Source organism: Pogona vitticeps, chromosome 5 (assembly GCF_051106095.1).
Source record: "Pogona vitticeps strain Pit_001003342236 chromosome 5, PviZW2.1, whole genome shotgun sequence".
Classification (NCBI taxonomy): Eukaryota; Metazoa; Chordata; class Lepidosauria; order Squamata; family Agamidae; genus Pogona; species Pogona vitticeps.
The window spans coordinates 156142033-156169640 of NC_135787.1; the positions used below are offsets into that span (position 1 = coordinate 156142033).

The window sequence follows — 27608 nt, forward strand, 5'->3', positions numbered from 1 at the left end:
TTGATAATTTGCTCAATATTGTTTTGCTTTTTTTTCCTTTTTAGCAATTTACATGTCACAGCAGTAGTTCTGAATGCAATTTTACAACACCAGCTATTAAACCTGAAAAAGGGAGTAGAGTTGCTAACATTGTGCTAAATATTGAGAATAGACATATACATTGCAATGATCTGCAATATCATCCGGACCCTGCATTTGATTTCTACGAGTTGACAACTGATTTAGAGCATGACTTGGAGTTAAAAATAAACGTGAGTTTTTGAAAAAGAAACACTAAAATAATATTTTTAAAACATCCTCATCATTTGCATTTTCTCCATGTTTGCTATGTTTTGCATTTTATTGTGTGTGGTTTTTTTTGTTTATTTCCAGAAAAGAAAGGATAAATTAAATATTGTTGGAAATGAGATAGAAATTTTTCTATCTCATGAAGTTAGTATGAAACGGATAAATACAACTTTCACTGTCCAAAATATTACAAACACTACAACCTACAACGTTATACGTGGCAGAGCCAAACGGGAAGAGAGTTTTGCTAGCAAAATTGATAAATCTAGTGTGAAAGTTTATGTGAGTAAAAATTTTATGAACTTTTTTGTATATGTGATTTATCAACTGAACATTAACATTACTGTGAAGCTGTAAGTTGTATTTCACAGCTGTGACCTTTCCATAGTCTAACTGCTCCAGCCACATGTTGTATGGTCTGACTAGAAAAAGTCCAACGTTATGATCAGCTAACTTATACTTGTCTCCCCTCATATTCATCGGCCCTCCATGCTGTAGGGCTATTCCTGGATTTCATGAAGAAATTACATAGTGTTCTTTACTGTTTCCAAAAATGATATAAAAACCAGAAGCAGCAAAGAGCAGGAGGGTGTGTCTGTTTCTTTTAATCTGTGCATGTTTCAGAAAAAAGTTTCTGTTTCTGTAGTACGTAAGGGATTATGATTGTTTCATTCATGTTCAGGGGTAATAATACGCTATAATTATGGGACCCAGGCTGAAGCATGACACAAGATTTGCTGCTCTTTCTCCCTTTCCCCTGCATAGCTATGAAGACTAACCACAGTTTAGTGTTATTGTCCGAACCAGACAAGTGCATTGTCTGAACTGTATCAAAGAAACATTGTAATTCATGTTATTCATATTCATTTGGACTTGTTCTAAAGTGATATATTCAAGGACTCCTCTGTAGCATCTTCTGTTAAATCCAAATAGTGTTTTGTTTTGTTTTGTTTTTCCCCAAGAGCCAAGGTTGATGCTATCTTGGGAGTCAGGGAAAAATGCGCACTTCAGTGATCCTCTTCCATGACTGGGAATGGAAGATATTTTTCCGCTCCCTCCGCCAATCAATCCTGATACAGACTGAGCTCAGGTAGCTTCAGTGGGCCAAGAGTAATCTCGGTTAGAGATGGGATATTCATATTCATCTCTTTGGACCTCAGTGAGGAGGTGGGACGACGCCTCTCCCCATTCAGCTGCTGAGTGGTCAACAGCACAGGGAGGCAGGGAAGCACCAGCCAGGCTACTTCTGCAATTGACACAGGACAAACTACGACAGCCGTGCTACGAGGAGTAAGTGGGCCAGTTGGTTCTGGGGGGGTGGGTCCGAAGGGCCTGGCCCCCTGTGGTGGCAATATTTATATTCGTCTCCCCCAGGATATGAATGCAAATATCCCATCTCTAATCTCAGTGAAATCAATTAGGGGATGGGAGTGCCGGTGGTGATAGATTTAACTGGGGGTATCAAAAAGGATGGGACTGTTCTGGGCCTTGCAGTGTTCCAGCTACAGTTTATGCACTATCCCTGCCATAAAGAGAAATGTGTCAATTCCACTGTATGGGAGGCCTTTGTTGCAGCTTCAAAATATTAGCAACTGTGCATCCTCTGTAATCTGTTGAGCCACACCTGAGTTCTGCAGAAAATATTTCTGAAGACATAATTTTCTTGCCTTGATCCTCTCTTTTTAAAACAATTGTATCAACATGGCAAGTTTTTTAGTGATATTTTGGCCATCAGGAGGGCACAGGCTACCTGGGCTGGGAGGAGGTAGTTAACAAGCAAAGTCAGTTATGGTACAGTTATAATGCAGGAATTATTTCAATATTTCAAATATCTTCATTAGGAAAACTGTTCTGTGTATCTCATTATGCACTGTCCAGTCATTTCATACATGGTGATCAGAAATGCAAGTGTATGGATGGATGGTCTTGGTTTCCAGTGACACATCCTTCAACTTGATCTTTTCTAACACCTTCACTGCTGTCCTTCCAAGTTTCAGTCTTCTGATTTCTTGGCTGCAATCTTAGCTAGATTGATGATGAAACTAAGGTAGACAAAATCTTTAACAATTTGAATTTCTCCATTGTCAACATTCAGTAGTCATTCTTAATGTTCAACTGTAGTTTTGCTTTGCCACTTTCTTCTTTTACTTTCACTGAAAGTCGTTTCAAGTCTGCTGCTTTTTGCCCGTAAGATAGCATCATCTACATATCTTAAATTATTGATGATTCTTCCACCAATTTTCACTCCTCCTTCAATTCTTAGGGATATTTTGGTCAGCAGGAGGACATAGGTTTTCCATATGATATACTCTGTACACAGATTAAATAGATAAGGGAATAAAATGAACCCTTGTCTCTTGCCTCTAAGAATCTATTCTGTCTCTCCATATTCTGACCTAATGTATACAATTGCACTGTAATATAGTCCCACATTACAGAAAAGACAATTCCTGTAGTGTGGGTCTGTGCTACAGTAGAATCATGTATTGCTAACTACAATTAGTATTGGCTAATTTGAAATTAGCAATTGCAGAAGTCTTCTACATCTGTAGAAGAACAAAGCATCTTACTAAATTATGGGGAAATCAATTGAGTTTTTTTTTATTGTGCTTCTGTTAATTTTGTATCCAAGGTCATTTATGGCAAACACAGAATGAATTTTATCTTTCTTCATGCTGGTATTTCAGATTGGTCTAATGGGTTAAACTCAGATCACGAGTTATACTGTTTGTTCTTTGATTAGATTCCACTGTGAGCTTTTTTCCTTCTCTGTGTGGCTTCTATAAATAGGAACCCAGTAATTCATGCTTAGAGGCACAGCAGCTTAGAAAGGAATGCTACAGTTAAATGTAACTCTTTTCTTCTTTTGTCTTCAGCGCACACTACTAGAATGCTTTTAGTATTTGCCTTATATTGGTCTACACAGTTTTATGTGTTTGTGTTCAATACAATTTTAAGTTAATCAGCTTCTATATTGAATGTCCAGTTCTCGGGGACTTTTGCTTTCTAGCCAGAGAAGAGGGGAAGATTGAAGCAATAGGAACAGAGTGGGGAGCTGTAAAGATGACATATGAATGATCAATTCACTGATATGTTAAAAGACAGATTTTTTTTTTAGAAGGCGGACATTGGCAATGTGCATTCGTGGTAGAAATACTAAATAAATTCACTTCTTGTGAATCCCTTTGTTAAAAAAAACCCACAAAGAACCTAATCACAACTTTTGGACTAATATCTAGATAGGAAATTAACAATTCCCTGGATTTCAGAATGTTGATGCCATTCTAAGCAGATTAAACAAGTCAAACAGGTATTTTTAATTTGAAAGAAAACCTACATTTAAAAAATCAATATTTAAGTGCATCTGTGAAAGGAAATTTTTCATAAAGCAAAGATGGATAGAAATATTTGAAATTGACAGAATCAAAAATGACATGGGCCTCCCATAACTCACAGAGCCAGTATAGTACAGTAAATAGAGTGATGAACTAGGAGTCCAAAAACTTGGGTTCACAATCCCCACTGAACAATGAAACTTGTTAAATGGGTAGCAGTGATGAAACATATTCCTTAAATATTTCACATACCTTGAAAACTCTGTTAGAATCCTCATAACTCAGATGTGACTTGACAGCACATCACAAAAGAAAGAAACCTCAGATAACTTTTTTTCCAACTACTCTTTTGGTTGTGATGACCTGGCTTTAAAAAAAAACCACCTACAGCAAGGGAGGGGGTAATTTTTAATTTAAAAACTAGAGCAGCTACAGTCCAACAGGATTTTGCCAATTCTGTCTTATTACCGATGGGCTTATCAAATTGAATTTAACAAGTAAGTGGTGCCCTTAGGTTCAGACCACATTATATTATCATGTTTCTGATTTTCAAGCCTTCAAATTGCCTTCTGCTGAACCTGCAGGCTGTGGACTGTGTGTGCAAAGCCATCAGGTCTGTCTTCAGGCTGATGGGTTGAATATGTTGACTATACCTGTTTAGTCATTTCTGTAAAAATAATTTAAGACTCTCGATTTAAGTCAACCTTTGCTTATTTTATATCCTTTTATTTAAAAGATATACATACCATCATTCCTTAAACTAGCTATCAGGGTAGTTTTTAACAGTACAGCAATGAAAATATAAACCAAGTAAAGCGAGCAAGCAATACCACAGTGAAAGTGAAAACCCACACAATCCTTTAAACACCTGGGTAGATAAAATGGATAAATATCAGGTGTTTGATTCCTAGGGAAACTCTGTTTGGGTGCACACTGCACATCCTATGACACCATATACAGTATTAATAATTGTTCTTTTAGTTACTTCTATTTTTATCTCTTTCTTTGTATATTTCCAAAGGCGGAAGTGTTGGCAAAATACTGTATGGTAACTTTTCACTGATTTAATTTTTATCAACCATTACTTTGCTTCTCTCTTTTTGAGTTACCATTAGATAAGGAATCAATAAATTTTTTTCTGCTTCCTTTTATATTTATAAATGCCTGTTTGTTTACAGGCCATTGTCTGCTGCAAATGTAGAAACTCCTTTCTAGTAATTTGATGTCTTATTTATCCACTAGGTTAAGGTGGGAAACTTTGAGCTTGAAGTTCTGCAAAAACCACGCAACTATTCATTTCTATACGTTCTTTTGCTAATCCCTGTAGTAATAGTAGGTAAGTAGCAGCATGCGTGTCTGTAGTTCTTGTGTTTAAAAACAGTGTCTGTATTGAACACTAGTGAGGCTAGATCAGGAGCGGGAAGTGTGCAACTCCTAGCCTGTGTGTGACCTCAAGGCTGTTTTTGTGGGGCCACATCCTTCCCTCACTTTCCTCAATATTTCCCATTGAAAAAATGGGGAGGAATCCATTTCCTCTCCTGGGACGTGTGAGCTTGCATTAAAATAAGGTACAGTGCCTTGCTGTAGTGTTTTGCACTACCCCCAACTAACCACAAAATGGATGTGTAAAGACTTCTTGATTTTTCCTCTGCCCCATGAGGAGGAACTGTAAACTGGACTCTTGGGACTTTCCTATTCCTAAGTTGGTCCAAGGGACAAAGTTACCTCACAGGCAGTTCCAATCCAGTTGTGAAGAGTCTGGGAATAATTCTGCTGCAGAATAACCCAATTCCTTGGGGCTTCCCTACTTCCCTCACCCTCTGAACTGGAACACAAGGTGGGAGTTTTCTCTGCTGGTAGTTATTAAAAAGAATATGCCGACCCTCCACCATGATAAGGTAGGACCATTGGGACCCACTAATAAAGAAAGATAACTATCTGAGAACATTTGACCAAGGCCTGTTTACATCTGGAGAAGATCCTGCTTTTAGTGAATCAAATTATTGCTCCATGTAGTTCCAAGGTAAAGGTAAAGGTTCCCCTTGACAATTTTTGTCCAGTCGTGTTCGACTCTAGGGGCGGTGCTCATCCCCGTTTTCAAGCCATAGAGCCAGCATTTGTCTGAAGACAATCTTCCGTGGTCACATGGCCAGTGCGACTTAGACACGGAACGCTGTTACCTTCCCACCGAAGTGGTCCCTATTGATCTACTTGCATTTGCATGCTTTCAAACCGCTAGGTTGGCGGGAGCTGGGACAAGCGACGGGAGCTCACTCCGTCTCGTGGATTCGATCTTACGACTGCTTGGTCTTCTGACTCTGCAGCACAGGCTTCTGCGGTTTAGCCCGCAGCGCCACCATGTCCCTTCCATGTAGTTCTATCCTGTCTCAAATAATGGGCAAAGCCATTGTCTCCAAGAACCATTTTCTAAGTATGCTTTCTGAAATTTTACAGAGATTGAAGCTGAAACCTGCATGCAAAATATATCATTAGTAGATATGTGGGCTCCATAAGAAAAATAGAATGGCTTTTGTTGGTGCTCATATATTCTTCCCCATGCAGCTCCCTGCATTCCACCTGTGTCTGATCTGGAGGCCAGAGAAATACCCTGAAGCAGATTTCAGGAGTGTGGGGACTGCAATGGGGGAGGAGGGAAATGGAAAGCTTCATGATGCAAGCAGTCCACCCACACAGTGTTAAATGTTATCTTTGGTCCCTTTCCTGTTTCTCAGTTTTTAATTCCTCCAGGTGTTAAAAAGTCGATCAGCCTTTACCCAGCCAAAGTCCTCCAGATATTTTGGACCAGATCTTCCAGCACTAGTGGTTATTGGCTATCCTGTTAAGGGCCAATAGGAGTGGAGGTCCAAAACATCTGAAGGTAACCAAATGGGGTTGTTATAAATATGATCCACTTTGGAAGAGAACTTGATTAGTCTGTAAAAAAGCTATTGTAAAATTTTTATTGACTCCTGTTTTTTCGATTCCTTTTCTTTTTCTTTCCCCCCTTTCTTTCTTTCTTTGCTACAATGGGTTAGGTAATTAAGTACCATGTTCTTATGTATCAATTAATGATATACTAACACCTTTTAAAGTTGCAGTTCTTGTTACCCAAAGAAAATCCAGACAGTTAAATCGAAAACTAAGTGAACAACTAGAGCTATTGGAATGTGACATTCGTAGAGAAATACGTGAAGGTGGGTATCACTAGATTTATTGTCTGTGATTGATAAGCAGGCATTAATGTAAGATAGTTCTATCCTTTTTTAAATATATGTGTTGATTTCCATTCAGTATATTCCTATAAAGTACAATAAAGTACAAAAATTCCTATTAAATAGCGTTATTCTAAATTAGTGTAACAAAAAGTGATATATTCAAGATGATCAGTGAGGCTAAGGAGGTGGGAGTAATTATGTGCCATCAATTAATACAGACCAATAGCGGGGGAGGGGTTCCCAGCGTAACAAAGAGTTGTTACGAAGTGATGCAAAAGATAGGGAGTAGATGGGTCAGCACCATGATGACATGCAGCTGCTAGTTAGCACCTGGCAGTGTATATGTGAGCATAGGCCAGTGATATCATCAACCTGAGTTGCATGTGTTGCATATGTGGTTGCCAGATTATCAGTCTCCCATTTTCTGTTTCATAACATTCAGTGGCATAAGTGATAGGGCCCTATATTTTATTGTCATCACTCAGTGGCAGATACCATTTTCCCATCTGTCCATCTTCTTTGTTACCTTGCATTGCATGCCACAACTGGCTTCTAGAAAACTGCATACTAAAAATAATGTGTAACCAGTGTATCAGATCCTTTAAAAAAGAGAGAGCGAGAGAGAGAGAGAAAGAAAGAAAGAGAGAAGAGATGTCTGTTGTAAGAACTTTCTCTGATAACAGCTTTCCAGGATCACAGTGAAAGTTGTAATTAAGACAGTGTTATATTATAAGATGAGCACTCCAGGGGATCTTTCTTTCTTGCAGGATTTGTAGAACTGCAGATGGAAAAACTGGATGTGGTCAATAGTTTTGGAACAGTTCCCTTCCTTGACTACAAACACTTTGTTCTTAGGACTTTCTTTCCAGAGGTAAATGGCTGCTGGTCGATTCTTTTATAAAAATTATGCTGTAATGGAAATGGCCCAAGCACTTAACATGTAGAAGGTTTGCATGCAATTAATCATCATCATCTTAGAACTGCAGAGCTGGAAGGGAGCCTATGTATCCTTAAGTCCAGCCCCTGTCAAGGAAGCACAGTGGGGAACCAAGCTCCTAACTTCTCACTCTACAGCCACATACCTAAACCATCTGGAAACTGAGTCATGGCAACTCTCCTTAGACTGAAGAAGTTACAGTGGTGCCTCACAAGACAAATGCCTCACGCAATGAAAAACTCGCAAGATGAAAGCATTTTGAGATTTTTTTTTTGTGACTCGCAAGATGAAATTTTCACAATACGGCACATCTTGCAGAACGAATTAATTTCGTCTTGTGAGGCATCACTGTACTTGGATAAGTAGTGAAATATTTCAACCTAATAAGAAAGAAATCCAGTTGCTATGACTTAACTTCCAGATAACCTCACCTGGATGACTAAGAATCATCACAGATATACCTAAACCACTGAGCAGTTCTGGATAATCATTTTAAAAAGTTTTTGCATATCCAGTTGCCTTTAAGGTTTGGGTTGCAGTTTTCTTTGCAATCATGTATAAAGGTATCAGGTCCCATTTTCATGCCCTGGAGCATTTAAAAACATAAGTGTTGTTCATACAGTATTGGTGGTGTTCAAACCTGGGTGTACATATGTTGTATTTAACTCCAGGAAGCCCATAGCCAACATTGGTAGTGGTCCAGGATTCCGAGAATTGTACTCCAATAACACCTGGCAGCTCAGCTTGGGAACCATTGGTTTGTGTCTTTGAAAGTTCCAGAGTACAACTAGTTGGAGTTAGTATGTTTCATACCAGTCTCTCAATTCCTTCTTTCCAATTTTATAATGTATATATTTTTGACTTATTTAGCAATAGCCCAGTCTGTCCCACTACCTTGACTCATTAACTTACCTTCTGCAAAAAATTTGGTAATGTGAAATGAATTTACAGATCTACCTTTTTAAAGCCAACCTGTTAAGCTTTTTTGAAAAAAGGATTTCTGCGTAGTGTATTTGTACTATTCAATATACTTAGTTCAATACAAAGGTTTGTTCATTTATTTGTAGATTGGATAGCTCAGTGGTTTAGTTATCTGGCTGCATAGACAGAGGTTCCCTACTGTACCCCCTGCAAGTAGGATTAGAACTACCCTTTACAGTCCCAAGGTGCCCACAGAAGGAGAGAATGGTAAACCACTTCAGAGTAATCTCTACCTAGAAAACCCTGAAAAGGGTCAGACTCAACTTGACAGCACACAATCATTATTATTATAGATCAATATTTCAGAGGCAGCTTATAGATATTGAAACAATTATAAATGATTTAAAATACCACAGTATTAAAATAATTAAACATATTATTGAAACACATAAATAAAACCCTGTTATAACAAGTTAATAAACATATTTAAAAAGATAAATGAAAAGCCCTTCTCCTCAAAATCCCTTCCTTATCAGCATCTATATATTAAAAGCCTACCTGAAAAGGAAGTTTTTGCCTCCTGGTAGAAAGACATGGAGGCGAGTTCCATAGTCTTAGAGCAGCCACTAAAAAGAGCATGTCCCGTGTCTAAATTAATCATGTCTGTGAGTGTGGTGGGGCCAAAAGAAAGGCCACACCTAAAGATTTGTAAGTCCAAGAGGCTAACATGGGGAGATATGGTCCCCCAAACAGCCTAGATTCAAGTTATTTAGTTTTATAGATTAAGGCCATCACCTGGAAACAGACTGGTAGCCAATGTAAGTATTATAACAAGGAATTTCCATTCTCCTTGTGCCAGGCTCAGGTCAGGAGTCTAGCTGTGGCATTCTGGATCTGCTGAAGTTTCCAAATGCTTTCCAAAGGCAGCCTATTTCCCAATGAAACATGACTAAGACGTGTGTCACTGTGGCCAGATTAGATTTCTCAAGGAATTGGTTGTTTCAAAACATGTTTCTTTGCAATGTGAAGAAAAAACATTCAGAAGGCCCAGTGACATTACCATGTCAGATGATATGACAAACCACTAAAAAGTTTATTCAAAGTGATAAGGTGGTCCATAAAATTTATGGTGTTGATCAGTACTCTGAGTTTGCTTCTAAAGTAATCCTGAACAATATGAGATGATTTATTCTAAGATTTTCTAAGAGTGATCATGATTGACCAGATAGGTGGGATATAAATAAATAAAGAAATACATTTTGCTGTGGAAAAAGATTTGTTCGTTGTCAGATATTTTAGATAGCTTGTTCTTAATTGGTTTTGTTTCTTGTAGGACATGAGTAGTTTAACCACCCATGTTTTTTAAATTAATATTCTGTCTGTTTCACAATTGTGTATAGTTTCTAATAGTAATATTAATCATCTGTTTTTTTTTTTCTTTTAGCCTGGAGGCAATTCATTTGTTTTTATCCAAGACTCCAGTGAACCACTTGTAAGTGTTCTATGTATAACATTAGTTGTCTTGCAAAAGTAGGCAACTCATACAGCAGAAAGAATCACTTTGGTAATAATGTTTATTTGCATTGTTTCTAGTACATTGTAATTATGATTTTGTATTGTATTCTGTTTTAAATAACTGTACCAAAATGCAACAGACAAATTTCAAAAAACAAATAGAACAAATTAGGAACTGTTCTTGGTATTCGTACAGGTGCACACATTTCACATGACCTGTGTTCTATTTTTATTCAAACAGCAAGTGCAAATTATACTTGATGAACAACTTGTGTGAGTGTGCATTATTTACCATTCATTAATTGTAATTCATTAATGTTGCCTTTAAATGTAGAGAGCATGAGTCAGCTCTGAATGTTTTCTCCACAGTTGTTCATTTTGCTTCCTATTTTGTATAAGCTTTTAAAAACAATCCTCCATAAAATCTGACAACCTTGTGTAATGTTTGTCAGAAAAAAGCTTTCCATCTGGAAGAAAGGCACGTGTATATAGTGTAAGCACCATATCTACTAATGGTAATTTATGTAATGTGCTTTAATTTGTTTTATTATGGCTTTATTATGACTAAGTATATTAGGATGGCTATCTACCCTGAATAGGATAGTTCAGACGATAGGAACATTTGTTAACAGCTGAATACATGGGTAGAATATGGGAGGGTGCATAAATGTGCAAATCCTTAATGTAAGGGGGGGGGTAAGGAAACTAATAACCTTTAATTGCTCACAGACAGGGAACAAAAAGTGTAGTGCATCTGAAGAACTTCCAAACAGTTTCAAGCAGCAATTGGTCACATGAAAAATATCTCATAAAACCGATAAATGCTGGAGTACTTATTACAGATTTCTCAAGATAGTATTTGCAACTTTAATTAAACATGTGATATGCCTCACATTTAAAAAAATAAACTCTCATATAATTCATATCTTTCAGACAATACAAAGCTCAAATCCAGGTCACAAGGATGAAAGCATGGCAGCATTGTCTGCATTAATTTGTAATAAGAACTTTCTTGTTACCCTGATTCACACTCTTGAAAAGCAGAAAACTTTCTCTGTGAAAGATAGGTACAGTATAAAACTAAAAGTTTTCATGATATTGCAGTAAAAAGGAACAACTTATAAATAGATAATTCCTTGGCATAAATAATAATTTACTGTGGATGAACCCAGTTGAAAAGAACATAAGGCTCCTCCCCTCCCAAAACTGCAAGATTTGGGGGTGGGGGAGTCTTAGATTCTGCATATACTGTATACGAGACTGATATTTCTGCATTTCCTTGTACAGTATATGTAAAACTTGTAATTACTGTCATGTTGATGATGATGTTGTTATGTAGTGTCAAGTCGCTTCTGACTTACGGCAACCCATAAGAGATCTCCAGAATGTCCTCTCCTCAACTGCCCTGCTTAGGTAAACTCAAGGCTGTGGTTTCCTTTAGGAAGTCCATCCATCTCACATTTGGTCTTCCTCTTTTCCTCCTTTGTGCCACCTTTCCCAGCATTAATGCCATTTCCAGAGAATCCTGTCTTCTCATGACAGTAGGACAGCCTCAGTTTTATCATTTTTGTCTTTAGAGATAGTTCAGGTTTCATCTGTTCTGGGACCCACTTGTTCATCTTTCTGGCAGTCCAAGGTATTTGCAAAGCTCCCCTCCAGCACCACATTTCAAACAAATAATTTTTTCCCTGTCAGCTTTCTTAACTGCTGAACTTTCACACCCATACATGGTAACTGGAAATACAAGAGTGTTGAAGAACTTGGTCTTGGTCTCCAGTGATACATCTTTGCACTTGATTATCTTTTCTAATTCATTCATTGCTGCCCTATTTTTAATAGCATTGGATGGATTGTTTCTTTTCAATCAATGAAGCTGTCCTTACATGACTTGGAATTATTTCGCTTCTTTCTTAACTTCTTTCTTACAGAGGTTTCTCTGCTTCTTTTTCATAACAGTATATCTGTAAACACTGTGTATGTAATCTGTATGTGTATATTGTTGGTCCTACAACCCCTAAACCATTGGTGGGGAACTTTTTAAATAATGCTGGACTAAAATTTCCCCTCAGCTCTAGCCAGCATAAACAGTAGTGAACAATCATAGAAACTGCAGATCATCACATCTGAAGGATTGCTTGTTATCCATATTTGAACTTGACAGTAATTGTAATTTATTTTGTGCTAACTTTGCTCTGAAGAGAACAGGCCTGATACCTTGTTGTATTGACTATCTGTACTCAGACAAAACAGCATATTCTAATTATATATTTTCGGTGACATATCGTATTACCAAGTCTTTCAATAATTAATTTTCCTTTTTTCCCCCCTCATCTGCAGAAGGGAGCTATTTATACTGTTCTCCAGAAATTCTAGCTCACTGGTTTGGGTATCTAGGTGTTGAGCCAGAGGCTGGGAGTTCAATTCCCCACTGTATCTCCTGTAAGTAGAGCCACCCTTTGTGGCCTTTGGCAAACTGCACAAATCTAGGGTGCCCCCCAAAGAAGGGAATGGTAAAATGAATACTTTTAACCTAGAAAACCTTGAAAGGGTCGCCATAAGTCAGAAATGACTTGATAGCACATTCTTCTTCTTCTTCTTCTTCTTCTTCTTCTTCTTCTTCTTCTTCTTCTTCTTCTTCTTCTTCTTCTTCTTCGTCGTCGTCGTCGTCGTCGTCGTCGTCGTCGTCGTCGTCGTCGTCGTCGTCGTCGTCGTCGTCGTCGTTGTTATTATTATTATTATTATTATTATTATTATTATTATTATTATTATTATTATTATTATTATTATTATTATTATTATTATTTTCTCAGTTGATCTCCATGACCTTGTGGTGGCAAGATGTTTGTCTAGCAATGTATAAATTAAATTCATATTATTGTTGTAAAGATATAGATAACATTACATGTTAATTTATATTGGAACCCCCAACTTCCTTCTCTTTTGCCATTAAGTTTATAATTCTCTTTATGACAGATGTTTGTTTGCATCTTTCCTGACCATTGCACTACAAACAAACCTAGTCTACTTAACCAGTATTTTGGAAGTTTTGACAAGAGATTTGATGGACCAGTCTAGCAATATTCAACCAAAACTGATGTTAAGACGTACAGAATCGGTAGTAGAAAAGTTGCTAACAAACTGGATGTCTGTTTGCCTCTCTGGTTTTCTGAGGGCAAGTATTATATATTTTCATTGTTTATGACTAAAGAATATAATACTGGTTCATTTTCATGCTTTAACTTCTGTTTGCAAAATGCTTTTATGGTAAGTTCCTTGACTTCGCAATGTGAACTTGAGTCCCCTACTGTGGTTATTCTAGTCAAGTCCGGCAAAGTCAGTCTCCATGCAATTTGTTAGAAAGTGTGAAATACCTAGTATCTTTAAACTGACATGATGAATAGGTATATGAAGGGAAGTTTGGGGAGGAAATGAAATGCCTTTCTTGATAGAAATGTTCATAGGAAATATGAAAAAAAATTATATAAACCATAATTTGTAAGATAGCCCTGCTCCACTCAGTCAAGGGAGGGCAAAGCGGAGCCCTCCAAACATTCTTCCTGCAATAACCCTCAGCCCTAGCCAGCATTAGGCAGTGGTTAGGAATAGTGGGAGGTCCAGGCTAATGCTGTGTAGAGGGCTTCACTTCCCCTATCATTCATTGCATTTATAATGGTTCTCTTGGTCCTACCAACTTCACAGGAGCATTTGAGGGGGACACAGAAGAAGACCTTCTCTGTCACTGCACCCAGACTCTGGAACTCCTTCCTACAGGAGGCCAGGCTGGCCCCATCTCTGCTGTCTCTATTTAACCACACAAAGACCTTTCTCTTCAGATAGGCTTTTACTGAATGACTGGCTGGGGTGTGTGTGTTAAATTGAGTATTGTGCCTTGTTTGAATCTAGTTTTGGTGTTGATTTTGTTTACCATTTTTAGTGTGGTATTTGATTATTTTAAATACCCATATACTGTACTTACTTTTTTTTTAGCTTTTAAATACTGTCTTTTAGTTATGTGAGCTGCCTTGAGTCCTTTTTAAGGAGAAAGGTGGGGTAAAAATATTTTTAATAATAATAAAACAAATAAATAATATTTGGATGCAGCATTTGGCAGCACCTTTCTAGCTCACATACGCCACATCTGCATTTCAATAAATAGATAAATGCACATTCAGTGCATGTATCTCATGCTTTTTCTTTTACATAGAAGTAAAATTAGCTGAACCAGATTTGGGCTTCTGGTTAAACAAGGGCACATTTGGCAACATTTTTCTTGTTTTCTTTCACACCACAGTAAACTTGGGCAGGGGTAATTTATAATATACAGTGAAACCATAAGAAAAATGATAAAATGATAGTCAAGCAAAATGCAACTTATTTTTATTTTCTTTTTAGGAAAGAGTTGGGGAATCATTCTATTCGCTTGTGACTACCCTCAATCAAAAGATGGTCAAGGGTCCTGTGGATGTAATAACTTCCAAGGCTCTATATACACTGAATGAAGACTGGTTACTATGGCAAGTAACTGAATTTAGCACAGTGGTATGTCTTTCATGCACACCCTACAAATCAAAATCCAGCTAACATTCTAATGAATATCTCTTCTGATCTATGATCTGTTATTTAAAGCAGAATACAGCCGAATGCTGTAATATAATATGATCTCATTTATTTATTTATTTTGTATAAATAGCTTCTCAGCAGAATCCATGCAGTTGTATCTATGGTTTGTTATCCCTGTACGTTAAAGTAATTAGAATGAACTGTTTGAATCAGTTATTGAGAAATGAATGAATTGTTAATAGATGGTGGTTATGTTTGAGTAGTAGTTAGCGAGGAAACAACACCACAATATTCTGGCAGTGGTATTTGTCTTTTTGGACATTATTCTGAACTGATGTACCTGTACTTTTAACAAATTGTAGCTTGTTTTTACAGCAGCAAGTACCCCAAGTATACCTTAAGCCTATCTTTTATCATGTTTGTCTTCCTGTTCGTTGGAAGGGTTCTTTCGTTCTTTTCTTTTCAAGGACTTAAATGTTAGCCATGGATAGTATGGTATTAGGGTGAAATACAAAAATAGAACATTAAAACAACAGGACTCAACTGCTAAATTTTAAAGAATCCTGATGAAATACAACTACTTTAATATAATTGGTAGATGATATGCTTTAAGAACAAGATTTCCAATAATTGAATATTAATATAAAACACTTAAGGAACCAAGGGAGGGGAAGGGAAAGCAGGCTTGACTGACACATATAGCTATATAGTGGTCTAAATCAAAAGCAAAGCCAGTTGCTTATATAGCGCTTAAAATCTGGGAGGTTTACAAGTTAATTATGCAAGCTACACATTGCCACCACTCCCTGCAAGCTGGGTACTCATTTTACTGACTTCGGACGGATAGAAGGCTGAGTCAACCTTGAGCCGGCTACCTGGGATTGCACCCCGGGTCGTGAGCCCAGTTTCGGCTGCAGTACAGAGGTTTAACCACTGCGCCACGAGGCTCCTAGAGCAGAGGTAGGCAAATTCCAGAGGCTGAAGGGTTGCATCCATCCCCCAATACCTCAAGAGCTGCTACTGCACTTTGCCGCCATGTATCCCAGTGTTCTTCCTTTTTTTATATCCACTGTGGCTCTCTATGGGTTGCAGTTGGCTATTACAAGCCATTCCCCTCTTACCTCCTAATAGCCACTTCAGTTTATGGAAAAGGCCTCTATGGGCCTAAATAAAGCTGGAGCTAAGAGAGGGAAATGACTCCAGATAGCTATTCCTACTTCTGAAAGGCTGAAATCTAGAATAGTTTTTTTTTAAAATATAGAGCTGGTGTTAAGAGGGCTGCAACAGGGCCTCCTGTGGACCATTTGCTGCAATTTGCCCACCTCTGATTTGGCATTAGTTTTAACAAATTCTCTCCTTAAGACAGCCCAGAATGTCCATGAGGACGAGATCTGAATCCTGTTTTCTCTGGCCCAAACACAGCACATGGTCTCAGTAGATAAATATGAGGTCTGAAAATATTATATTGATAGACAATTATTATTTATGTTTGTTTAGTTACTGTATTCATTACATTTTCATGATGCATATTTTTGGCCATAATCTTTTTACAGTATACCAATGTAAGTTAAGCCACTTTAAACCCAGTAGTGAATTGCCACTGGCTAAGGAATCAAGGCTTGTTCCTTGTCATGTGCCAAATGATACAACAAGCCTTGCTTCCTTAACTAATAGCAGCTTGCTACTGTGATTTATATGGCTTAACTTATGCCAGCAGACATAAGTTATACGATTCTGGCCACTAGATATTAATCATTATACTTGAATAACATCCTAACTTTCAAGGAGCTCAAGACATGGTACATGACTTCTTTCCTTGTTAATTGATCAGCAGCCCTTTGAGGTAGTTTAGGCTTAGAGTGACTGGCCAAGATCAGTCAGTGATAGTTGAGAAGGGACATTGAACCTGGGTCTCCCAAGTCCCAATATTCAAACCACTACATTCAAACTACCTTTATATTGATTTTCTTTGATGTAATACAGGGTTTGCTACTATAACGATTTGCATAAATGTGTGAACAGTCTGATTGTGGCCTTCAAGTTGATGTAAAATTTTTAACATTTTCTTTTAGACATTAAATGTTGTCTTCGAAAAAATCCAAGAAAATGAGGGTGAAGGCACGATGCAGAATATCCAAGTTAATGTCCTAGATTGTGACACCATAGGGCAAGCCAAGGAGAAGATTCTCCAAGCCTTTTTAAACAAGAATGGCTCTCTTTATGGTCTGCAGCTGAGTGAAGTGGGCCTTGGTAAGGCTTTGCTATTGCCCTAGATTTGTCAAAAAATCGTAATTAGGCATTTCTTTTGCTTTGTGTACACCTTGAACAGCAATCATTTTTAAACTGCATTGTTATGTATTTAGCTCTTTTTAATTTTTTCTCCATTTGTTATTAATAGATGAATATTTGAGACTTAACAGCTTAATGTTAAATCTAGTGTGTCTTGTGGATTCCATTTAAGGTATTATGCTGTATGATTAAACTAGTAAGTGAGACTGAGCAAAAGGAATGCAGTTTCTCTAACAAAAAAAATTAAAAGAATCCTTTTGGTAAGTTACATGTGCATTAAGTTAAATTCCATAATTCACCACAGAGAATTGCTGCTAATGAGGAAGCGCAGGTTGCATTGTGAGGTGCATACCCAGTTGTGCAACAGCCAAATACATGCCTAGTGGTGTAACTGGCACCTCATTAGTTATCTGCAATTCACCATGGTGAGTTATACAATTTAAATTTGTTGATACATGCTCATCTTATGGCAACCTTAATAGGGTTTTCAAGGTATATAAGAAATTTAAGGAGTGATTTTACCATTGCTACCCATCCAGTGAGTTTCCATGACAAAGCATGGATTTGAATCCACATTTCCTGAGCCCCACTCATCATTCTTTAAACTGCACCAGTGGCTCCCACAATTTAACTTATATACACACAAATCACCATCAGGATTCGAACCAGTGTTGCATTGGGAATAACCACCACTGGAGTGGGAAGTGCCCCATCATCAGCATCAGCTAAGTAGTTACTCATAAAGCCTCTTAATATACAAATTGGTGGACAAGAGCTGTACTGAAAAAATTAGGTATGATTTCATGCACTGCATGAATCCAGCTATCTTTGTGCAGGCAATCCTTTTGTAAGAATTGTAGTAGGCAAAATGATCTGATAGACTTGTGCAATTTGCCTGACATAATGTATTACTTTAACTACTCTGGATTAACTCACTCTGCCTTCACTAAGGATGATATGTTTGGTAACAGTTTTCAATGTAATTGTTTGGCAGCTCTTCAGTCAGGTCCACAAACAAAAGAACTTCTGGATGTAGATAGTTCTTCTGTAATTCTAGAAGGTGGAATTACCAAGCTGAACACCATAGGCCATTATGAGGTAAGAATAAAGATCCTTCATATGTTGAAGATTCTTCTTTGTAGTGAAGATATTGCATGGTAAATAATCTTGATATCTGGTAGTAAATTGCAAGCAGAGTAAGTCCATTCAGTCAGTGGGGCTTTGATGAGTCAACTCTTCTGTTAGTTTCATTGATTCAATGGGCCTACTCTAGTTGTAACTTACTCCTGGATTTCAGAAACAGGATTGAATCCAAGCTTAGGTGCATGCAAGTGGTCTGTCTGAAAAGAATCTTTCTTTCTTTCTTTCTTTCTTTCTTTCTTTCTTTCTTTCTTTCTTTCTTTCTTTCTTTCTTTCTTTCTTTCTTTCTTTCTTTCTTTCTTTCTTTTTCGTTTGTGTACCACTACCGTTAGTGCCAAGACACTAATTGGGAGCTCATCACCCACTAGAACACCCAATTTAATTTAAAGAATCTTTTGGGTCACTACAGGGTGCAAGAAAGGTTGATTTGAAAGAAAATCAGTGTTTTAAGTAACTCCAATTTTTCAGTTATCAAAAACCTACTATCATTATCAATGATGATGATGAAAATTAGTCTCTTTGATCACAGCCCCACCACCACCACCAAGCTGCTGGTAAAACTGAAAAATGACCCTCAGCTTCATTGTGATCACCTGTTCTTGCTACAAATGGTTGTGACTCCACAACAAGATGCTTTTCTGTGCATACTTGGTTGAAAAGTGCTACAGTAGGGAATCCTCCTGCTAGGGTCACCATGAGACAGATACAACTTGGTAGCACATAACAACATACCTCTTTCTCAGTAAAGTATATCACTTAACAGTGGGAAATGAAATCTGTTGACACAACTGTTTCCACACAAATTCTTGCTCAATTCTGCAGCAGTGCCAGTCTTGTGTCTTCAGTCTGATAATGTGATGCAAGGCATTGTTTGGTATTCAAATGAAGTGTTTTCTTCCCTAACACACTCAGTCGTGTAAATGCAATTTTTTGTTCCTATTTCCCTTGTGTTTCTTCGCAACCATACTTCATATTTTGTCTTCCCTGTTTCCAATTTGTACTATTCTTTTTTTTTTGGATCTGGAGAAAGTACAGTAATAACAGTATATATGATGCATACACAAGCTTCTTGCTTGTGGTTATTGCCATTTCAGTTTAAAGGACAACAGTAACACAGCTAGGAAAGAGAACTTCCAGAAAGGGACAGTGGTCTGATAGGAAAAAGCAGCTTTGTACAAGGGGGTGCTGATAAGTATTGAGCCTTTCCCAGAAAAAATTGAGCTAGGAAGCTGTAACTGCCACACTATTCTACATATCCCCCCCAGGAAGTCAATGCACTTGCAACATCTGTCCTGCAGCTTCTTAAGTCCCTGCAAATGAAATTCTTCCAACTGCTAGTGTAACCACTCATTTGCAGCGTTAGTTGCCTCCAGAACACTTCCAAATCGTTGTCCCTTTAGGTGATCTTGGAACAGATAATAGTCAGAAGGAGCCAGGTCGGGAGAATAGGGTGGATGGGGCATCGCTTGAAAGCCTAAGGAAGTCAGTTTTGCCATTGTTTCACCTGCAGTGTGTGACGAGGCGTTGTCATGAAACAGGATGACACATTTGGAGAGCTTGCCTCAAAGTTTTTCCTTGATGTTTTGCCTCAACTTCATCAATAAAGCACAGTAATATTTTACATTGATGGTTGAACCCTGTTGGAGGTGGTCCACTAGCAGAACTCCCTTCTTATCCCAAAGAACTGTTGCCATTTGCTTCTGCACCAACCTTTGCACTCGGAACTTCTTTGGCCTGAGGGAACCATTGTGCCTCCATTCCTTAAACTGTTCCTTTGTCTCAGGATCATAACAGTAGATCCATGTCTCATCACCAGTTACCAGTTTGCCCAGGAAATCTGACTCATTTCTTGCAAAATGTTCCACAACATCCACCGATGACGGCACATGTTTCCTCTTGTTCAGTCGTCAGAAGTTTGGGGATCCACTTTGCTGCCAGCTTTCTCATTTCCAAGTCGTTGTGGATAATGGCACCAACTCTCACATGATATTTTCAGATATATAGCAATACTTTTGGCTGATATTCGGCGGTCCCCCATGATGATGTTATGGATGGCTTTCAGATTTGCAGGTACAGAAACAGAAACAGGCCTTCCACTGGGTTTCTCGCTTTCAACACCGAAATGGCCAGTTTTAAAATTGACAACCCAACATTTAACTGTTGCATATGAAGGGCCACTGTCACCCATAGTTTGTGACATTTCATCATGGAACTGCTTTGCACCTTTCCCTTGGAGAAACAGGAACTTGATTATGGTCCTATGATCTTCCACATTGAACTTTTCTGGAGGTGTTGCCATGTTCACTTTGGACCTGAACATGAAAGATAAGTTAAAACCATAGGTAGTTGATTTTTGCACCATTGAATACAAACAAATTGGCCAATACACACTGCAATTTATAGCTTCCTAGCTCAGTTTTTTCTGGGAAAGCTCAATACTTATCAGCACCCCCTCGTGTGTTCTTCAGATTTCTGTTTTCTGTATACTTCCTGTTTCAGATCAGCATGTATTCATTAGGTGAACATGATCTATTTCTCCTCTTGAGCTACTACTTCCTTTCGGTGTATTACTTTGGTAAAACATATACTCTTTATAAGTGTCTTCAACAGCAGACTAGTTCCCCATTGGTTTGCTGCCTTGCTCCAAAATATACTTGTGCTTTTCCCCATTTTGTGCCAGGAGGTGCAGTCTCACTACCTCTGAGGCTTTATAAGAGTGTATCTGCTGAAAAACCACACTTCCCAGTAGGCACCACAGACTGGAGAAGGTAGTCTGTGGTGGCAGATAAACTCAGAGCCCTTCTGGGGGGGGGGGTGTGAGTGGGTGGAATCTATAGTATATTCAAATTTGTGTTTGTGGGTTGCAACTTCCAGGAATCTGCCTGGGGAATTGTTGGAAACTTCTGTGGGATTACAGTTCAAAACCATGAAAGAGCACATCCCTAGGCAGAATATGTCAAGTACTGTATAATGAGTCTATACGTTTTGTAGAACTGTGCATATTATGGGAAGGTATTTTATTCATTTTCAGATTTTAGATGGAGCAACTGTTAAAGTGTTTAAGAAAGAAACAACTACACCAGGTACTGAAAAGAGTTTTATATAATTTTAAGTGGTTTCATAGAGATTTCAGCACATAGAAAGCCATTTAAACTGTGGCTGTAGTTCATAATAGGAAGCAGAGACTCAGTTTTTTATGCCTAAAATTAGAAGCACAAGGATGTCAAGACACCAGAGTGTTTTGTTTCCAATAGTGATCAGTCAGATGCTTCTGAACCTTGCATATGAATCATGGCAAGAGTCATTTCCTGTTATTTGTCCCCCACATATCAGATTCAGAGATAAACTACTTCTGAATGTGGAGGTTTCATTTACATCTATATTAGATGACATGCATGAGAAATTAATAACTTTACAAATTGTCCTGTCAGCCTTAACAGCTCCTGTGTGAGGTTAATGCAAGGATTATGTCAAGAAATTGAAAATTAAGGAAAAAGAAGTAAAGACAATGGTTGTTGTGGGTTTTTCAGGCTGTTTGGCTGTGTTCTGGAGGTATTTGTTCCTAATGTTTCACCAGTCTCTGTGGCCGGCATCTTCAGAGGACAGGAGTTGGAACTGTGTGAGACCTCCTGTCCTCTGAAGATGCCAGCCACAGAGACTGATGAAATGTTAGGAAGATTAATCTCCAGAACACGGTCAAACAGCCTGAAAAACCTGCAACAACCATCAGATCCCGGCCATGAAAGCCTTTGAGAATACAAGTAAAAGACAATGCTTATCAAAAAGAGAAGTAAAATAAATGCTTATCATTTCATTAATTTGTAAGCCTTGCTATATATTTAGATTGATGTAAATTAGCTGAGTAGCTTGAATAGGAATGTAGCTGAATCTAGATTTCTTTCTCCACAGCATCATCCTGTTGCATGACCTTTTTACTATGTGCTAGGTATACTTAACCTTTTCTCCTTTCTTTAACAGGTTGTACAGAGGGGGAATACTCTAGCAATTATTGTCACCTGGTAAGTCAGCAATCTGTAACAGCTAGTCACTTATTTATGTGTCCTCAGCTGTTGTATCTGCATGAAAATTTGTGCAAACTTGTTTTATAGATATTACCAGATTCTGAATCAGCCAAAGATACACAAGGAGCAAAACATCAAGGAAAGCAAAAGTTTAAAGTGAAGGAAATGTATCTCACAAAACTCCTGTCTACAAAGGTAACTCCTGGGTTCTATTTCAGGTTAGATTGGGGGGGGGGCGGTTTAAACAAAAGCCAGAGTTACCTACAACAGTGTTTGTTATGCACATTTCTGTGCAGTTGAAAATTGGTGTGACTTAAAGGGCACTGAATGCAATTGATCACAGCTGTCTAAAGCTTTAGTTAGCAAGGGATGGTTTTCCCTATTAACTTACTTGCATAAAGGGAAAATCAAAGTACAATATAAATAGAGCTGCCTCTGCTATTGAAGAAAACCAAAAGTGTGATAGAATAACGGTAGCAAATGTCTATGCATTATGACAATATGAAGAAACACAGAAAACTGCAAGCTCCCTTGGTCCATCTACAAGTAGCACAGTTGTGTCAACTACAGCTGGCACTGGCTGTCCCAGGTTTCAGTCAAGATTCTTGATGGTCTCCAATCCAAGGACTGACCAGGCCATGTGCGTTCAGAGTGGTGTGATGGTGGATCCTTGAAGGCATTGTAGCAGTACATGTTTTAGAGAGTCATGACAAAATTAATCTGTTATTGATTTAAGAAATCACATGATCATTGCTAGAGGTGTAGGAAGAATAAGGAAGATTTTGTCTCTGTGGAATAAGAAGACAGGTGTGTAAAAAAATTATTTAACTCTTATGTTATTGGTGTTTCCAGAAATAATGAAGTACATTCTTTTATGTAGTATTGCATGAAGTCCAGGGTGCTGGCTTTTTCCCCAGGTGTAAGACTTGATTGGAAGGTTCTGTTCTTAGAATGCAAGTTGTCTGTGGTAGATCAGGCAATAATTTTGTTAACTTGCATTTCAAGAAATCTTTTGTGTAATTACATTTAATAAAACGGTTTCCCTCCCTTCACAGGTTGCTGTTCACTCAGTTGTTGAAAAGCTCTTTCGGAACATTTGGACTCTCCCTAACAATAAAGCCCCAGTTGCTGTCAAATATTTTTTTGACTTTTTGGATGCTCAGGCTGAAAATAAAAAAATTACAGATCCTGACGTAGTCCACATATGGAAAACCAACAGGTATGCATCTATATATGTGCTTAACTTGTTCAGTAGTGGCATATTGAAAATGTTTCATAAACAGTGATGACTTATGTAGTTTTTAGGCCATGATTTCTTCAGAGGACTGATACTACATTATTTTGAAAGGATGCATTAAACTTTTTCTACTACATTAATCTGAATTTTTCCTTTTCTCTGAACAGTCTTCCTCTTCGATTCTGGGTGAACATATTGAAGAACCCCCAGTTTGTCTTTGATGTTAAAAAAACTCCACATATAGATGGCTGTTTGTCAGTAATAGCACAGGCATTTATGGATGCCTTTTCTCTGTCTGAGCAACAACTGGGAAAGGTAGTATCTCAGTGTGCTTTTTAAAAAATATCCTGACTAAAGCTATACCTGAAAGACTTATTAGCTTCACAGTACCAAACCTGTCGAAATGATTGTTTTATTGTACACCTTCTTGAATACCCAAGAGATTTAATACCACTGGACACACGTGAATAGCCAATAAAGACTCTCATATGCATGCTTCAACATCTAAAGCCCCTATGGGATTGAGACCATGAACATAAAAGTGCATGGTGTGGCATTTTGAAGCCTGTTTCTGGAATGTGCACCTGTGTATATTATGATTCAGCTCCATTTACTAGATGAGACCAGACAGTGGTTTGGGAAAGTTTGTATTCAATTCCCCTTGTGACTGCACCACAAATATATTAGTGAAACCATCTGACTTACAGAACATTCTTTAGCATGTGTTCTAATCAGGTTTCAATTTTTTTTATTTTGAAGTTTCATTGAAAATGTGAATAAATACAAGATTAGATGCATGTGACCTGGAGACTTTCATGTTCAGCCAGAGAAACACAAAGATACAGAAAGAAACAAAACAAAGCAAAAGAAAAAAAAAAGGAACAAATGGAAGAAGACATTGTGGCATCTTGAAGACTAACTGCTATATTTTAATGTGAGCTTTTGTAGATCACATCTATTTCCTTAGACATAAGAGTGAAACTAAATGGCAAATGTTTACATAGGTCATATGGAAGTCCTTATTAGATGTTTGCATGTGTTTCCAGCGGTATTAGATCACTTGATTATTCAAGGTGTACAGTAAAATCAATAATTTCAATAGATGTGGCAGTGTGAAGCTAATAGGTTGGTAGGTATAGCATTAAAATATAGCAGTGAGTCTTTAAGGTGTCTTCTTTTTATCTTTTGCTTTGTTTTGTTTCTTGTCTGATAATGCTTGTACAGACTATCATGGCTATCACTTTTGAAAAACAGAAAATATTTCAAGATCCCAAGATACTGAATATCTACACTGTAGTTGCTTGCTCCGATAATAAAGCAGCAAATGTTCAACATTACATAGTATGCTAGCTTTAAATTTTTTTTCTAAAGTTTAAAATTTGAATTGAAGGATAAAGCAATGCATTTTCACTGTGCAAATGACTGTGATAGAAATGTCAAAAAATGCCTCACTGCACCTACAGTATGTGACTTTTAAAAAAGCTTTCAGTATGCCTACTGTAATTAAAGAATTGGCACTGAAAGGTTTTGACTGACAACCATTGCAGTGCAAAGCGGCTTGCACAAACTTAGCAATATCTACTTATGCCCTGGCAACACTTCTTTTTCTTTACTCTGTGGGTTCATATGCCACTTTTGCATTCTCAGGCTGAACTGAGCCCACCATCCACATATTGTGGCTTAACAGGTGCTTGATTTTAAAAAATCCCGGGGATTTTGCGTACTGAAAGGGAAGCAAGGACACACACTACAGCTCAGAATATTTGTACAGATGACATATCATTTAGTTTAAATTTGGGAGCCATTTCAGTATCCTCCCCCTGGCAACCATGGTCTAAAAAGATCATCTTTCTCCATGTCCGCCCCCCTTGCCAGCTGAGGTGAAACGGGTGGACGGTTGTAAAGAGGCCCCACATAGAACACTTTTTTCCAGAGGCTTCCCTAATGGCCCCATCTTTGCGGTGTAAGATAAGGGCAATTTTATGTTTCCGGAATATCTGAATATCTTTTTACAGCGGAGTTGATTGTTTTAATGTTGTTAATCTGTTGTTTCAATTTACTGTAAAAAATAGTGGCTGATATTGTAAGTTACCCTAATTATATTGTAAAATATAAATACAACATATATGATTTGTTCTATTGCTGCTACCTAAAATTACACAACAATGCTGAAATATTATCCTGCTTCAAAGCTGTGATTGTTTTAACCAGGTTTTTGTAACAGTTGTCATGTGTTTTTTAAAGGAATCCCCAACAAATAAGCTTCTGTATGCTAAAGATATTCCACTTTATAAAGAGGAGGTTAAAGCTTTCTATAAAGCAATAAAGGATTTGCCTCCATTGTCCACTTCGGAGATAGAAGATTTTTTGACTCAGGAATCAAAGGTATAATTTATTAATTTTCCCCCTGTGGTTGACATTTAATCTCTCTGTACTGAGCAGATAACTGTGACACTTGGTTTGTCTTTAAAGTACAGTAGTGCCTCGCTTAACGATTGCCTTGCTTAATGAGGAAATCGCTGTATGATTAGGTTTTACGATCGCTTTTGCGATTGCAAAACGATGGTTTAAATGGGGTTTTCTCATTTAATGATGATCGGTTCCCTGCTTCGGGAACTGATTTTCACTTTACGATAATCAGCAAACAGCTGATTGTCGGGTTTCAAAATGCCCTCCGGCTGAAGAAAATGGCCCCCCGCTGTTTTCTAGGACGGATTCCTCGCTTTACAGGCACCAAAAATGGCCGCCGTATGGAGGATCTTCGCTGGACGAGCAGGTACTCAGCCCATTGGAACGCACTGAACAGTTTTCAATGCGTTTCCATGGGTTTTTTAATTTCGTTTGACGATATTTTCGCTCTACAGTGATTTCGCTGGAACGAATTAACATTGTCAAGTGAGCCACCACTGTACCCTGTTTTGTTTTGTCTGGAAGACAAAAATTGGCCTTCTTAACAATGTGATTGAGAAACATCCCAGTGACCTATTTCATACCCAATGACCTGAATACACATAAATTTTGCAAAAATTCACACCTTCCATTTCAATTTTGTTGTTTATGTTCTATTAATACTAGCTGTTATCATAAATATTATCTGCTTTTTTTTCAGAAACATGAAAATGAATTTAATGAAGCAGCAGCCTTGACTAAAATTTACCAGTACATATCAAGATATTTTGATGAAGTACGGTTCTTTCTTGCTGTTCCCAGTCCTTTCCTTTCCTTAATTTACATAAATGATAGTACTACAAGCTCTGTTATTTGCATTTTACTATTATACTTCATTTGCAGCAGTCAAACATTTGGCACTGAATGATTGGAGCTTATTTAATGGGGGGTAAATATTCAAGTAACTTCTGAATTGCTCAGACAACAGAATGGCTGTATAGTTCCTAGAGAATGTACATTTGTGGCCACAGATGTGTCTAGTTTCAATTAATAGTATATACAAGAGTCTTGGATTTAACTACTTCCTCTTTCCCCTCTTTCTCTTTTGTACTCTTATATTCTTTCCTTTGGGAGCAAAATCACAGTTCACCTTTACATTTGCCTTAATAGACTAAGATTTACACTTGCCTTTTTAAAAAATACTGTAGTGTGATTCCCACAATTATGGTTCTCTGCAATAGTGCATGTGCAAACAGTGGCTCACAACTCTGACTTAAAAGAAAAATGAGGATTTGCCATTTTGGATACAGCACACAAAAGAAATGGTATTCTAGAAAACTGCAGAATGGGAGTGGGGGAAAAGTCCAAACTATGTTCAAATAATACAAAATTTGAATTATTCTCCCCCAGACAGCTATTGTCACATTATACTAGATTTTTAAAACCTTTCCAATGCTATTTGCATATAATATTTATGATAAAGTACGTTATCTCCTTTTTAAAAAGAAGGAACAAATAAGGTTATTAAAAATAAATGTGTGGATGTATATACAGAGACAGTTGATATATAGAAGTAGAGCAAGATAAAATACCACATTTTTCCATGTATAAGACACCCCCCACTTTTCTAACCCAAACGTCTTTCTTTGCAAGAAAGTCAAAGTGCTTTGATTCCTGCTTCCCCCCTCTACTTTCTTGGGGGAAAAGTGCTTTCCCCCTCCACTTTCTTTACAAACAGCTGCTTTTCCCCTCTACTTTTTG

General features: G+C 37.7%; 1 protein-coding gene across 2 annotated transcripts in view; it reads left to right on the top strand.

Moving 5' to 3' along the window:
* Positions 1 to 27608, top strand: part of PLXNC1 (plexin C1) — a 63231-nt gene that overhangs the window by 31707 nt on the left and 3916 nt on the right. Inside the window, exons 13-30 of one of the 2 annotated variants that reach the window (XM_020815794.3) lie at positions 45 to 251; positions 373 to 570; positions 4866 to 4959; positions 6716 to 6817; positions 7606 to 7709; positions 10141 to 10188; positions 11145 to 11278; positions 13185 to 13383; positions 14604 to 14750; positions 16844 to 17021; positions 18055 to 18158; positions 21232 to 21283; positions 22179 to 22219; positions 22310 to 22417; positions 23278 to 23441; positions 23627 to 23774; positions 25704 to 25844; positions 26569 to 26643. In XM_020815794.3, the coding sequence (XP_020671453.3) occupies positions 45 to 251; positions 373 to 570; positions 4866 to 4959; positions 6716 to 6817; positions 7606 to 7709; positions 10141 to 10188; positions 11145 to 11278; positions 13185 to 13383; positions 14604 to 14750; positions 16844 to 17021; positions 18055 to 18158; positions 21232 to 21283; positions 22179 to 22219; positions 22310 to 22417; positions 23278 to 23441; positions 23627 to 23774; positions 25704 to 25844; positions 26569 to 26643 (2244 nt within the window). Of the gene's footprint in view, positions 1 to 44; positions 252 to 372; positions 571 to 4865; positions 4960 to 6715; positions 6818 to 7605; positions 7710 to 10140; positions 10189 to 11144; positions 11279 to 13184; positions 13384 to 14603; positions 14751 to 16843; positions 17022 to 18054; positions 18159 to 21231; positions 21284 to 22178; positions 22220 to 22309; positions 22418 to 23277; positions 23442 to 23626; positions 23775 to 25703; positions 25845 to 26168; positions 26379 to 26568; positions 26644 to 27608 lie in introns of those variants that run through there. The other variant, XM_078394832.1, reaches the window with a different exon arrangement.